A 13550-nucleotide genomic window follows, 5' to 3' on the forward strand; every position below is an offset into this window, starting at 1 on the left:
GCCTCATTCTTTCTAAAAACACTTCTTAGCTGCATTAATAACCAACAAAGAAATTCAATTCCTTGGAACCTTCCTTCAGGATGCATACAGGTGATGGTGTAGTGATACCTGTGATTTGCAACATGACTTTTTCAGTCTCAGTATTGTATCTAATTCATGGTATAATCTTCGGAATGTTAAGGATGCGATTGGGAGCTTCATTAAATCCTCTGGATTCCCTGGCTACCACTAAGCATACTAAGACACAGCCTAATTATCCCAAAGAATTAACAGAGTTGGGTTTCAACCAAACCTGGCACCATCGTTTTAAATTATGGGCTGTAATAGAGTTGGCATTGGAACTTGAAAAGAAGCTGATGTAATTATATTCTCCTAATGATATAGCAAATGAATTGTTGCTTTTAGAAAAAATATTGGATAATGAGGAGCCACATTCTTTTTTATGCACCTAAACTGATTACACACACTTAGCAATGGAATGAAAAATTAAAGGTATAACAGGTACCAACTTCATGTAAAATGCACACACGCAGAGGATATATAAATGTGTGTAGACATACACATGTGTTCCTTGGCCCCTGCCTGCTGTTGGCAAATCAAAATATAGATTATAGTGTGGTTTTGTCTTGAACATTTCTATCTGAATGAAAACAACACACTGTAGGGGTTCCTTGCCCTCATTCTGAATACTTAGGACAATGCAAATTGGGGTTTCCCAGCATATTGCAACCGAATCCTCTTCAGGCCCCGTCAGCTCTGCTCCAGACAATGCCATCCCCTAACACAGAACTGTTATGGTTCATAACAGTGAAACCCACAGGACAAGTGTCCAAGAGTTTCACTCATTTCTTTTGTGGAAACAGCCTCCACCCTCAGGCAAAGAGGAACCCCAGGGTTGGCCTTGACTAACAGCTTGCACAGGTATGGTGGAGCCAGGGTGTTTCACTCAGGGTGGTGTGGTCATTTGCCTCTGCATATACAGTAAAAGGAAACTGGTATTGGAGTTCCAAGAGACAGCAGTCAGGAAAAATATGAAACCTCAAGTCTAAGAGAGTTAGCAAAAAGGAAAGCCAAACTTTCTGGCGGAGGAAGCAGTAGGGTGTGGGGTCAGGATTTTTTTTCTAAGTGCACGCCCCTGCAGCAGAGTAACCAGTCAGGGCTGGGGGAAAATTAGGATAGTTAACTGTTACGCATGTAGGGCTGTGTTTGCATGTTCAGTATGGCATAAATTCTTCAAAGAACTGACGGTCTTTAGTATTCCAACCAACTCTCGTTTCCCCATTTTGTAAGAAATTAACTTAAAGAGGAACTGGTAGCTTTTAGAGAACTGATGAGTTTTCTGCTTCATCATCTGCTTTTGTTTTCTCCATTTTAGGTTGCCCAAAGCTTGCTGGCCGCTGTGTAGGGCTGGCGAGTGGCCGGGGCTGTCTGAGCCATGAACAGCTTCAGGGCCACCATCCTCTTCTGGGCAGTGGCAGCATGGGCTACATCAGGCAAGCCTTTGGGACAGACAGATGAAGCTGGAGTTCAAAAATGCAAAAATGCCTTGAAACTGCCTGTCCTGGAAGTCCTACCTGGAGGGGGCTGGGACAATCTGCGTAATGTGGACATGGGACGGGTTATGGAATTGACTTACACCAACTGCAGGACAACTGAGGATGGACAGTATATCACCCCTGATGAAATCTTCACCATTCCCCAGAAACAGAGCAACCTGGAGATGAACTCAGAAATCCTGGAATCTTGGGCGAATTACCAGAGCAGCACCTCCTACTCCATCAACACAGATCTCTCTCTTTTTTCCAAAGTCAATGGCAAGTTTTCCACTGAGTTCCGGAGGATGAAGACCCTCCAAGTGAAAGACCAAGCTATAACTACCCGAGTTCAGGTAAGAAACCTCGTCTACACAGTCAAAATCAACCCAACCGTAGAGCTAAGCTCAGGTTTCAGGAAGGAGCTCCTTGACATCTCTGACTGTCTAGAGAACAACCAGACGAGGATGGCTACCTACCTGGCAGAACTCCTGGTCCTCAACTACGGCACCCATGTCATCACCAGTGTCGACGCTGGGGCTGCTCTTATTCAGGAGGACCACATCAAGACCTCCTTTCTCCAAGACAGCCAGAGCAGTCGTAGTGCCGTGACCGCCTCTGCTGGACTTGCCTTCCAAAACACCGTGAACTTCAAATTTGAGGAAAACTATACGTTGCAGAATGTCCTCACCAAGAGCTACCTCTCAAACCGAACCAACTCCAGGGTGCAGAGCATCGGAGGGATTCCTTTTTACCCAGGCATCACCCTCCAGGTCTGGCAGCAGGGTATCACCAACCACCTGGTGGCCATCGACCGCTCTGGCCTGCCACTGCATTTCTTCGTCAACCCCAACATGCTGCCTGACTTGCCAGGCCCCCTGGTGAGGAAGGTGTCAAAGACGGTGGAAACTGCTGTGAAGCGCTATTACACATTCAACACCTACCCTGGCTGCACCGATCTCCATTCTCCCAACTTCAATTTTCAGGCCAACATGGATGATGGCTCCTGCGAAGGGAAAATGACCAACTTCTCTCTTGGTGGGGTTTATCAGGAATGCACTCAGCTCTCAGGGAGTAGGGATGTCCTCCTCTGCCAAAAGTTGGAGCAGAAGAATCCACTCACTGGTGATTTCTCTTGCCCCTCTGGCTACTCCCCGGTGCACTTGGTATCCCAGATCCACGAGGAGGGTTACAACCACCTGGAGTGTCATCGAAAGTGCACTCTCCTCGTTTTCTGCAAGACCATATGTGAAGATGTGTTCCAGGTGGCAAAGGCTGAATTCAGGGCTTTTTGGTGTGTGGCCAGTAGCCAAGTACCTGAGAACTCAGTACTGCTTTTCGGAGGCCTCTTCAGCAGCAAGAGCATAAACCCCATGACAAATGCACAGTCATGCCCAGCCGGCTACTTTCCACTGAGACTCTTTGAAAACCTCAAGGTATGTGTTTCTCAGGACTATGAGTTGGGAAGCAGGTTTGCGGTCCCCTTTGGTGGGTTCTTTAGCTGCGCAGTTGGGAACCCCCTGGTAGATCCTGCTATATCCAGAGATTTAGAGGCACCATCTCTGAAAAAGTGCCCTGGGGGCTTCAGCCAGCACCTAGCCCTCATCAGCGACGGATGCCAAGTGTCCTACTGTGTCAAATCCGGGCTTTTTACAGGAGGGTCCCTGCCCCCTGCCAGGCTCCCACCTTTCACCCGGCCACCCCTCATGAGTCAGGCTGCCACCAATACTGTCATAGTGACCAATTCTGAGAATGCGAGATCCTGGATTAAAGACTCCCAGACCCACCAGTGGAGGCTGGGAGAGCTGGTAGAGCTGCGGAGGGCCATGAATGTCATCCATGGGGATGGTGGTGGTCTGTCAGGAGGGGCTGCAGCTGGGATCACAGTGGGGGTCACCACCATTCTGGCTCTTGCTATCACCCTGGCCATCTACGGCACCCGGAAGTTCAAGAAGAAAGCATATCAGGAAATTGGGGAAAGGCAGAGTTTGGTTCCAGGCACTGCAGCAACTGGAGACACGCCTCACGAAGAGCAGGGACAGAGTTCAGCTTAAATCTCTCCCTGAAAATGGTTTCTCTCATCTCCAGTGTGGTCACTGCTGACCACTCTGTTTTCCTAAACATTGAAATGGCACGTGCAACCAAAAGTAGGCATATTTGTGACTTCTTGTTTAAGTCTCTGGGCCAGAAAATTCACACTGTTACATGGATAAGGGTGGGATTGGGGAGAGGGAACAGTTGGGAGTAGAAGAAAAGCCATTCTGGGACTAAAATAGAAAGCAGATGCCCTTTCCCAGTGTGTGTCGCTGTCTTCACCTGAATGCATTTGTGTAAAAATAGAGGAGGGAGAATGCTAACATTTGGATTTGGAAGCCATGAATTTACTCTGAAGTTTGCAGTTGTTTCCAATTTGTGAGCTCTAAGAGTTTCTGCCTGTAACAACTACCCTTCCTTTATTTTGATTTTTAAAAAGCTGTCTGAATTTCACACTCTTAGAGCCCAGAAGAGTCCCGAAAAGACACAAGTCTTGCTTGGTTACTGCTTTTTAACTGTGAGGGCTCTATGTTGACAGACTGTTATCTACTCGGAGCCACCTCAAACATCTGAAAAGAAAGATGTTGCCTGTGCCGATTCCACTTTTTCCAGCTGCCCCTTGATGAACACTCCCTTACACCAGACCACTCTTGGACTTCTGACTGGTGTCATCAAGTCCTCAGAAAATATTTTAACTTGTAAACTATTAGTGGGTCAAAGAGGAAGGGATGATTTGGAGACAAGGTGTAATGAAAGATGGGTAAAAACTGAAAAAATTCTGGTGCTGAGTACTACCGCTTCATCTTCCACGGATGGTCATGACCTTTCCTGTCCTCCTGTTACATGAACACACACACACATACACACACATGAACACACACACACATACACACACACATGCACCCCACATTTCAGTAATTCTGCATTGTTCTAGGTCCTTACCTTGCTTGTCCATTATATGAACACACACACATGTGCACACACACACACACACACAAACACCCCACATTTCAATAAGTCTGCATTGTTCCAGGTCCTTACTATTCCTGTCCTCCTGTTATATGAGCACACACACACACACACACACACTCCACATTTCAGTAAGTCTGCATTGTTCTGGGGGTAAAACAGGCAAGAAGTTAAAGTAAGACCACATTTAAGTATTACTCTGTAGAATCAAAACAGAGTAGTTAACACCAATTATGCAAGCTACTTTTTTTTCCAGCAGAAAGGGAGCTGACATGATCAAATCCATGTTTTCAAATGAACTGAAAAAGGCATCCAGCACCACTTGTAACCCATTTATTTCAGTTCCAGGCTGAGAGCCCTGGGGCATCTAGCAGGATGCATAATTGTCATCTGGCAATAGTTGGGACTTTGCTCAATTTTAATACCAATCTCTCCTGATTGCAATTACCTCCACTACTTTCATGGTCCCCTACAATATTTTTTAAAATAATACATTTATTCACTGAATCAAATGTCATTAATGAGTTATCTTCTGTGGAGGATGACTGTTCTCTTTGTTAATGTTCACAATCAAAATCTTGGGCTGAGAAGAGGCCCTTCACCAAGGAGTTTGAAGCATCACAGCGTGTGGGAAGGTGGGAACCAGGATCCCCATTCATTTCCAACTGAGATACAGAGAAGTGAGTCACAGAATTTGAGCCCTGCTCTCTTGACTGCCCAGCCAGGGACACTGATTTCTTTAATGTCTTCACTTAATCCTGCCTCTTAAGCATTAAAACATTCTCCTAAACCTCTGAGTGTTTTGTGGGTTCTGGGTGTTTTGTACATTTTAGCCAAGTTAACCACTTGTCTGCAAATACTGACTTCCTATGAATTCTTTGAAGATTATTGAGTCAGAAAGGAAAAATATAGCCCCAAATTCCCAGGCTTTTAATGCGCTAACCGTGTATTGAAATGAAAAGTTCCTTACAAACCTGTATTCCTACCAACAAGATTGCACATAAAATACATTAAAATATGTACTAAGGAACTCTCTGTCCAACAGCTCATGCATGTGAAGTTAGAACATGGGAGTTTGCCGGTTGCATTCATCAAATCATTTTGCAGAGTCAGATCCCAGATGGAAGAGCTCACAGGCTCTGCCTTCCAAGTCCTGGGTTCCTAACTGGTGGTCTTAGGCTGGGGTCTGTGGGGAGACCAACCCTGGCTTTCAAGAAAACCTCATCCCATGGACTATCAGAAATAGACACAGATTTGGGTGACGAAGGTGGCTCTGCATTTGCATTTTATTTTTGTGTTCTTGTCAGTTTGGGGATGATTAATATCAAACATTTATTTGAGAAACAACAGCCTGTAAACCATTTAAACACATACTATATTGTAGTCAGGCAAAGGGACCTTTAAAAGTGAATATTCGTGATTTCAAAAGTGTTTTTTTTCTCCCACACGTTCACTTACTCATTTTCCCGGCCATGTGATCTGTTCCTTTAGTCTCACGAAGAGTCTAGCCAGGTCAAATGTGTGGGTGGGTAATATGTGGAAAATTTGTTTTTAAGTGGTGGGGGAGGGGCTTCCCCCATCCAGTGGAAGGGCTTGTGGTTGCTTACAGACTCAGGGAGGGAACCCAAATCCCTCACAGATAGGTGCACTAATCTACAAAAAGCAGAAGGCCAACAACAGCAACAATTTTGTGGTTGTTCATTTGCCATTTATTGTTCTGCACAGACACCTCATGAGCACCAGGTGGCGATGTCCTCTCACAGAGCAACACCAAAGACTTCAAAAACACTCCAGTTACAAACAGAACAATTCACTTAGGACATTCACCTGCCTCTCCCAGAACCCCCAATCTAATGCCGGGGACCACAGAGAAGGAAATGGGTCAGGCGTCCTTTCTTGTACCACATGAGCCTTCCCCCAGTTTTCTCATGCATACAACAGTACAATACTAAGATGAGTACTTTTGACCAAGTATAAGACCATAGAGACGACCCAATTTTACAAAAATGGAAAGAGAATGAAAACACAAAGGCACACGCAGCCACAAATACACACTTAACCTTTTAGGGGATGAGCATCCGATGAGGTTTGTCTCCAATCCAATTTGTCATCCCAGGAGACTCTGGAAGGGAGAAACTAGGCTGCTGGCGCTAAGAGCATGAAAGGGAAGGCATGGAATCCCCTACTTGGGCCAGGAGAGCACAGCAGGGCTTCTGGTGGGAAAACACTTTGTGTTAAGGTAGTGGATGCACAGGGCTCGGCTGGCAGGGTTCTCGCTGAAATCTAGACCGCACCTTACCAGGTTGGCACAAGAGAAAGGGCAGAGGAATGCTCCCTGCCTTGCCTGGCACAGTGTTAGAAAGGAAATTCAAGATCCCTACTGCCCAGAAAGCCACGCAAGAAAAGAACGAGAATGAGGTAGCCCCTACTGGGCATCTGCAGAGAGGACAAGAAATTGGGCACAGACATAATCAAAAGCCCAGGGGAAAAGGCTTGAAGGTATGAAGACGACCTCTCCAAGTGGTATTGCCACATGCACAGCGGCTCCCTTTCCATCTTGAGTCCTCTTCCTTCTCCTCCTGGCCACCCCCTTCCCCACCTATACCTTCTCCTCCCTGATGTGGGAAAACGGATCTCTCCCCACTGCCTAATTCCATTGTGAAAGTCTGTCTTCTTTTCTTCCCCACCTCCTACTGCTTCATCATGTCTTTCTTCCCAAGAACCCTCAGCCTATTTCTGCACCCTTGCAGCCAAGAAGCTCAGCAGATACTTGACCAGTGTGCTGAAGGCAGAGACAGCATGAGGCTCTCCAAGTAACCTCTGGCACATGGTAACTCGACAAAGGGCATGGGTGTGACATTAAACACCGCAGGGATGTCTCTTCCATTTAGTTCAGGGGTTTCCTTCCTGACTCTGGCAGGAAATTGCCCTGTGGTGCAGTAAGCTCGGGACCAGTCTGCTGGTCTGCTGGTGAGATATAATGGCTGCCTGCTGACAGGAGACACGGGGACAAGGATGGCAGAACAATTCCTCCCATCAGAGCTCCCTCTGGTGGAGCTGATCAACATCCCTGTAGCCATTTGGAAAGAGAGCAAAGGCTCAGCACCAGCACATCCACAGAACTGGGTGACAGGCAGGTGAATCGACTATCCACACCCACGTCAAAATGGCTGGAGGCCTAACAGCAAGCAGCTATGGGGCTGGCTTTTATGAAAGCCTGGCCTCCGGTTCCCATCAAAGTACCATTTTTGAAGGTTTTCTTGTTTCCATTTTTCTAGCATCAAAAACCTTCCAAATATTATGAAATATATATGCATATATATATACGTCAAACCCCCAAAACATGAGGTATATAAATACAAATTAGTATCCAGAGGAACTTCCCCCAAACACATAGTTCAAAGAACCCACTTTCAAAGGGGGAATTCGGTTTCCCTTCTTGATCCCCCCTTTTCTCCTCCCTGGCCCCCAATTCATTCCTTACTGGGAGCCAAAGGCAATAAGAATGTTGGGGAGGAGACAGGGTCTTGGGACACAACCAAGATGCAGATTGGACCAGACCATACCGTGGTCCCAACCCCATTAGGAATGAGCTAAAGAGGTTCTCTCCCTGCTCTAAGTCAATCTATAATAGATGAAGGAGATGAGGGACCCAGCAGCTCTGGGCTCTGATGAGCAAATTTGCATGGAAACAGATTGAAGCCTTCATAGAAACAAGACTGGATGGAGATGAGCTCTGCTACAATCTCGAAAAGAAATATAAAAGGATGAGTCCAACCCTCACCTCATTGCATCTCCCCAGGCACAGTTCTGTCTCCACTGGGGTTTCAGTTCTCTGTGGGATAGGTTGGCAACAGGTGAGGAACATCAAAGGACCACAGCCTGGCTGTTGGAGCCCCATCAGAACTGGGGTTTGGCATCTTGCAAAACAGAGTGCAGGGACATGACGGGCCTTCCCATCAAGCTGGCCCAGCGATGCACACACGCCCCCTCCCCCACCCCACACACACACGCATGCACAGACACAGAGGGCACAGAGCCCAGCATGGGCTCCACTCACAGTGACTTGATGAAACTCATGGAATCTTTGAGCTGGTCTAGAATGAGTTGGGAAGAAGGCTGTGGGCTCCTCTCCCTGAGGACAGTTCAGATGCTCAGTGGGATGCAGGCTCTGGTTTGATCAGAGAGGGGCTAGAAACAGCATCATGGGATGCCACCCCAAAGAGGAACTCCAGAGTCCATCCATCCACATGAGAGAACCAGATGCCTCTTTGGACAGGTCAGAGCTGTGAGGAGGAGAGGAGGGCCCAGAGAAGCCAAGGACTGTGATGAGAGCGGAATGTGCTCCCAGAGGCGTTTCCTTCTCTGACCCTCTTGAGAAGGAATGCTTCCTCGCTCTACACCAAGGCATCCGTTTCTGATGTCACAGCAGTTTAGTGGTTCACCCCCTTGCCCCCCCAACCTTGCACAGTGAGAGCTCCCTGGCTCCAGCAGAGGGAGAATAGCAGAAACTCCACTCTCAAAGCAGAGTGGAAGTAGCAAGAAGCCGGCTGAGGCAAGAAACCCTGGCTTCCCAAAGCCAGGGTATGGAGTGCCCAGGCACTGCCCATACCCCAGGTGTGTGGACCATGCCCCTACTTGGGAGGTGGGGTAGGGAGGGGATTCTTGCCTACCCAGCACCAAAAACTCCATGGGAACAGACCCAGGGTGGCCCTCATCCCCTCTCCCTTTGTGTTGGATAAGGTTTATGAATGATGTCGCTATATTCAGTTTGGCTCCCGCTGTGGTTGGGAGGGATGAGGGGTGGACACAGGGCAGGAGGGGAGGATAGAAAGTTGGGAGGGCAGGACACCAACTTCTTCTACATTGACTCACTCTCCTCACTTCCTGTCCTGCAGTCCCCACGGCCCCTCCCACCTCAAAGCTTTTCTGGCCTCAGTCCTTCTCCTGGGCAGTGCTGTCCTCAGAGATGCCCTGGGCAGCCAGTTCAGCCAGCACATTATCCAGGTAATTGGCATCTGGGTAGCCATGGCCAGTGAGATTAGAGCCAAACTCTGTCTTGTGGTGGACCTCATTCCAGATGACGGTATCTGACTCCCCCGTGGTGCTGGAGGTGCCAATGGCAAAAATGAGGCGGCGATCCCAGGCCACGAGCAGCAGCTTCAGAACCTAGAGGGACAAAAGTGGATTATGAAAAGCTGACATTAATTGGCAGTCAAAGACTATCCCTTGGATGGTAGAGAATCTTCCCAAGGGCCCCATCCCTTCCTGCATCATGATACCCTAAGCGCCCAGGAGAAAGAAAGAGATTTGGACTTGGAGTTTGGGAGCTACAGGCTGAGTCCCGGCTCTGTCACTGAATAACTGTGTGACCTTGGAGAAGTTATAGCACCTCTTTGAACATTAATTTTCTTATTTATGAAATGGCAATGGTACAATCTGCCTCTAAATATTGTGAACATCTCACCGGACACTACATGAAAAGTATTTTCACACCAGTGCCTACAACGCACTAATTGATACATGTTATCTGCCAACGTAACAGCTGCATTTTCAAAGATAGGATCTAGGAGTTGAAGGCACTTATGATCTGAGAACTTCTGAAGCTCTGCCCTTCATTGCCACCACTACTACCTCGATGTAGTATTAATTTACCCAAAGCTGAAGTTGTGCAATATTTCTCTAGTGACATCTTGGAGCACTTTGACTTTCTCGAGGTGAGAAAACTGAGGCTCAAAGAAAGTTTTGGGGCTTGCAGAATGCTCTAAATCAGTTAAATTTAAAAAATGTTCGTTGAGTAAGACCAATGCCTAATGCCCTGTTCCAGGCCTTGGTCAGAGTAGTGTCCAGCATGAAGAAAAAGCATCCAGTGAAAATGTCTTGGGTTCAAAACTGAACTACTGTAAACATGGTATGGGCTGGAGGAGAGGAAACCAGAATATTAGTAATAATTAGTAATAAAAGCAGACATTAGAAATATGAGCTGCTATTTCCTGAGTGTTTACTTTCTAAGTGCTGGACATTGGAACATGTAATTGTTACATATAATCAGATGATATAGGTATGGCCATGTGCCACATATGGTGACAGTTTGGTCAATGACTGAACACATATGCAATGGTGATCTCACAAGATTACAATAGAGCTGAGGAATTCCTACTGCCCTAGTACTTACTATACTGTACTTTTAATCATTATTGTAGAGTGCACTCCTACTTATTTACAAAAAGAAAAGCTAACTGTAAAACGGCCTCAGGCAGTTTCTTCAGGAGGTATTCCAGAAGAAGGCATTGTTATCATAAGAGATGACAGTTCCATTCCTGTTACTGTCCCCAAGGCCTTCCAGCAGGATAAGATATGGAGGTGGAAGACAGTGATGCTGCTGATTCTGCCCTGAGTAGCTCAAGGCTAATGCTTATGTTCATGTGTTCATTTTAAACAAAAAGTTTCAAAAGTTAAAAAAAAAAGTTTTAAAAATAAAAAAGCTTATAGAATAAGGATTAAATATTTTTCTACAGCTGTACAACGTGTTTGTGTTTTAAGCTGTGTTGTTACAAACAAGTCAAAAGTTAAAAAAAGTAAAAGGTTTTTAAATGGAGAAGTCACAATAAGCTAAAGTTAGTTTATTATTGAAGAAAGAAAAGTAGTTGTATATAAATTTAGTGTCATTTAAGTGTACAGTGTTTATAAAGTCTTTAGTAGTGTACGGCAATGTCCTAGGCCTTCATATTCACTCACGGATTCAGCCAAAACTACTTCCAGTCCTGCAAGTCCCATTCATGGTAAGTGCCCTATACCGATATAAACCTTTTATCTTTTACACTGTATTTTTACTATAAGTCTTCAATGTTTAGATTCACAAATACTTACCATTATACAACTACCTATAGTATTCAATAAAATAACATGGTGTACAGGTCTGTAGCCTAGGAGCAACAGGCTATACCATATTGCCTAGCTGTGTAATAGGCTATTCCATCTAGTTTTGTGTGAGTACACGCTATGATGTTTGTATGATGATGAAGCTGTCTAATAATAATGATATCCACGCCATTAAATGACAGAAAACTGGACTCTCATTATCCTTCTCAAGGAAACAGAGGCTCAAAAGGTAAAAGACTTGCCTTGGTCTTATAGCTAGTAAGTGGCTGGGGGCAGTGGTTAAGGGATTGATTTCAGGACTGCCTGACTCCATAGCCCATGGTCTGAATCACCACTCTGTTGACTCTCAGATGGGAATCAGTCTAGAATTCATGGAGGAGGTTGCTTCTGAGCTGAGTAGTAAAGGAAGGGAAGGATTTGGGGTATATTAATAGAGAAGGATGTGCAGACCTAGTAAACAAATATAAACCCAAGGCATGGATAAATTACAATTGCTGTCACTGTGCTGTGCATTTTACAAATGATATTTTCATTTAATTTTTCCAACATCCTGTCCATACAGATGGAAATTATCACCACTGTTTTACAGATTAGGAAACTGAGACTTCAAGACATGAAGCCAACCAGTTCCCACAGCTAGTAAATGGCCGAAATGGGACTTGAACCCAGGCTAGTCTGGCTCCAAAGCCCATCCTCTAATTATACCTCGATCTACAATGAAGTCCAATGTTAGGTTCCTGGAATAGCAGATGTGAAGGATAAGGATGAGAAATTGGTGTGAGGAGAAGGTTTAACTCACACTGTAGTAGGTCTTATATGTCAAGCTAAGAAGACTGCACTTTGTTGTTTCTTTGTTTTATTTCTTTTATACACAAAAAGCTTGATTCTAGAAACTGTTTGAGATAACTAACCTGGTAGCAGGTAAAAGATGAAGAAGTCTTATCTATGTTGGCAGTGGCAGGGTTAGAAGAGGAGTCTAGTGGTTTGGAAGGCAGTGAGTGCAGGGAGGAATGAGCTAAATGGATGCGGTGGATAAGAACAGGTGGATAAGAACAAGTTCATGTACCCATCTGGGTACCAGGGACTCTGAGTATGTCATTAACATAAACAGGGAGGCCTGGACGAAAAGCAGCTCTTGGCAACAGGATTCTAGTTTTAACTGCAGGGCTTTACAGTAGAGACATTTCGCCAAGAGTTGGGATGTAGCCCCAGGGCTCAAGCACAGAAATCTGGCTCTTCAAGGTAAACAGTATCAGGGATGGTCCTCACCCCTAATCTGGGGACACTGCACTCGCACGTCTTCTCTGTGTGGTTGATTTTCTATTTCTTCCAAAATACCTGCTTCCCAACTGTAGGGGGAGACCATATCCATACCCTTTGACAGGAAACCCAAAGGGCCTCCCTGTAGAAAGGTCATCGTCCCACCCCTTATCTGGCTTGCCCAGGACTTGTTGGGGCCTGTGAAGGGTGAGTGGAAGTAACAAGCATCCAGGAGCTCTAAATGGGATTACACACTTCCACTTGGGTTCTCTGTCCTCTGTCCCCTCCATGGGAAGGGCATGGGCCACAGAAGGGCTGCTCCTTCCACCTGGGCTCCAGAACAGGAAGATACATGGAGCCGACTGAAGCTGCTGCTACGGTCTGAATATGCGTCTTCACCAAATTGCTATGTTGAAATCCTCACCCTCAAGGTGACAGTATTAGAAGGTGGGTCCTTGGAGAGGTGATTAGGTAATGACAGCAGAAGCCTAAATGGATGACATTAGTGCCCTTACAAAAGAAGCCCCAGAGAAACTCCTTGCCCCCTTCTACCATGTGGGGACACAGTGAGAAGGCACCATTTACAAACCAGGATGGGTTCATATGAACAAGTCCTAGCCAGACACTAAACCCACCAGCGCCTTGATCTTGGACTTTTCAGGCTCCAGAATTGTGAGACATAGGTGTCTATTGTTTATAAGCCACCCTGTGTATGGCACTATGTTACAGCAGCCAGAACAGACTAAGACACTGACCCACAGCAACAACATAGCCATAGCTGCTGACAAGCAAAGTGCATGACAAATAAACACTTGTTGAAGCAAGCTGCGGAAATTTGGAGAGAAAACTCACGAAAATACATCTTGTCCAATA

The 13550-nt window shown here is 45.9% G+C and overlaps 2 protein-coding genes across 3 annotated transcripts in view; one reads left to right on the top strand and one right to left on the bottom strand.

Annotated features, from left to right (window-relative positions):
• The first annotated feature begins 1330 nt into the window (after positions 1-1330).
• LOC103234994 (macrophage-expressed gene 1 protein) lies at positions 1331-5325 on the top strand. The gene has a single exon (XM_037999273.2). The coding sequence runs from the start codon at positions 1436-1438 to the stop codon at positions 3584-3586; it is 2151 nt and encodes a 716-aa protein (XP_037855201.1). The 5' UTR covers positions 1331-1435; the 3' UTR covers positions 3587-5325.
• DTX4 (deltex E3 ubiquitin ligase 4) overlaps positions 4796-13550 on the bottom strand; it is a 36801-nt gene continuing 28046 nt past the window's right edge. For both annotated transcript variants that reach the window (XM_007997440.3, XM_073015980.1), the window contains exon 9: positions 4796-9704. In XM_007997440.3, the coding sequence (XP_007995631.1) occupies positions 9471-9704 (234 nt within the window). In that variant the 3' untranslated portion in view covers positions 4796-9470. The remainder of the gene's footprint in view (positions 9705-13550) is intronic.

This window comes from Chlorocebus sabaeus, chromosome 1, assembly GCF_047675955.1.
Source record: "Chlorocebus sabaeus isolate Y175 chromosome 1, mChlSab1.0.hap1, whole genome shotgun sequence".
NCBI lineage: Eukaryota > Metazoa > Chordata > Mammalia > Primates > Cercopithecidae > Chlorocebus > Chlorocebus sabaeus.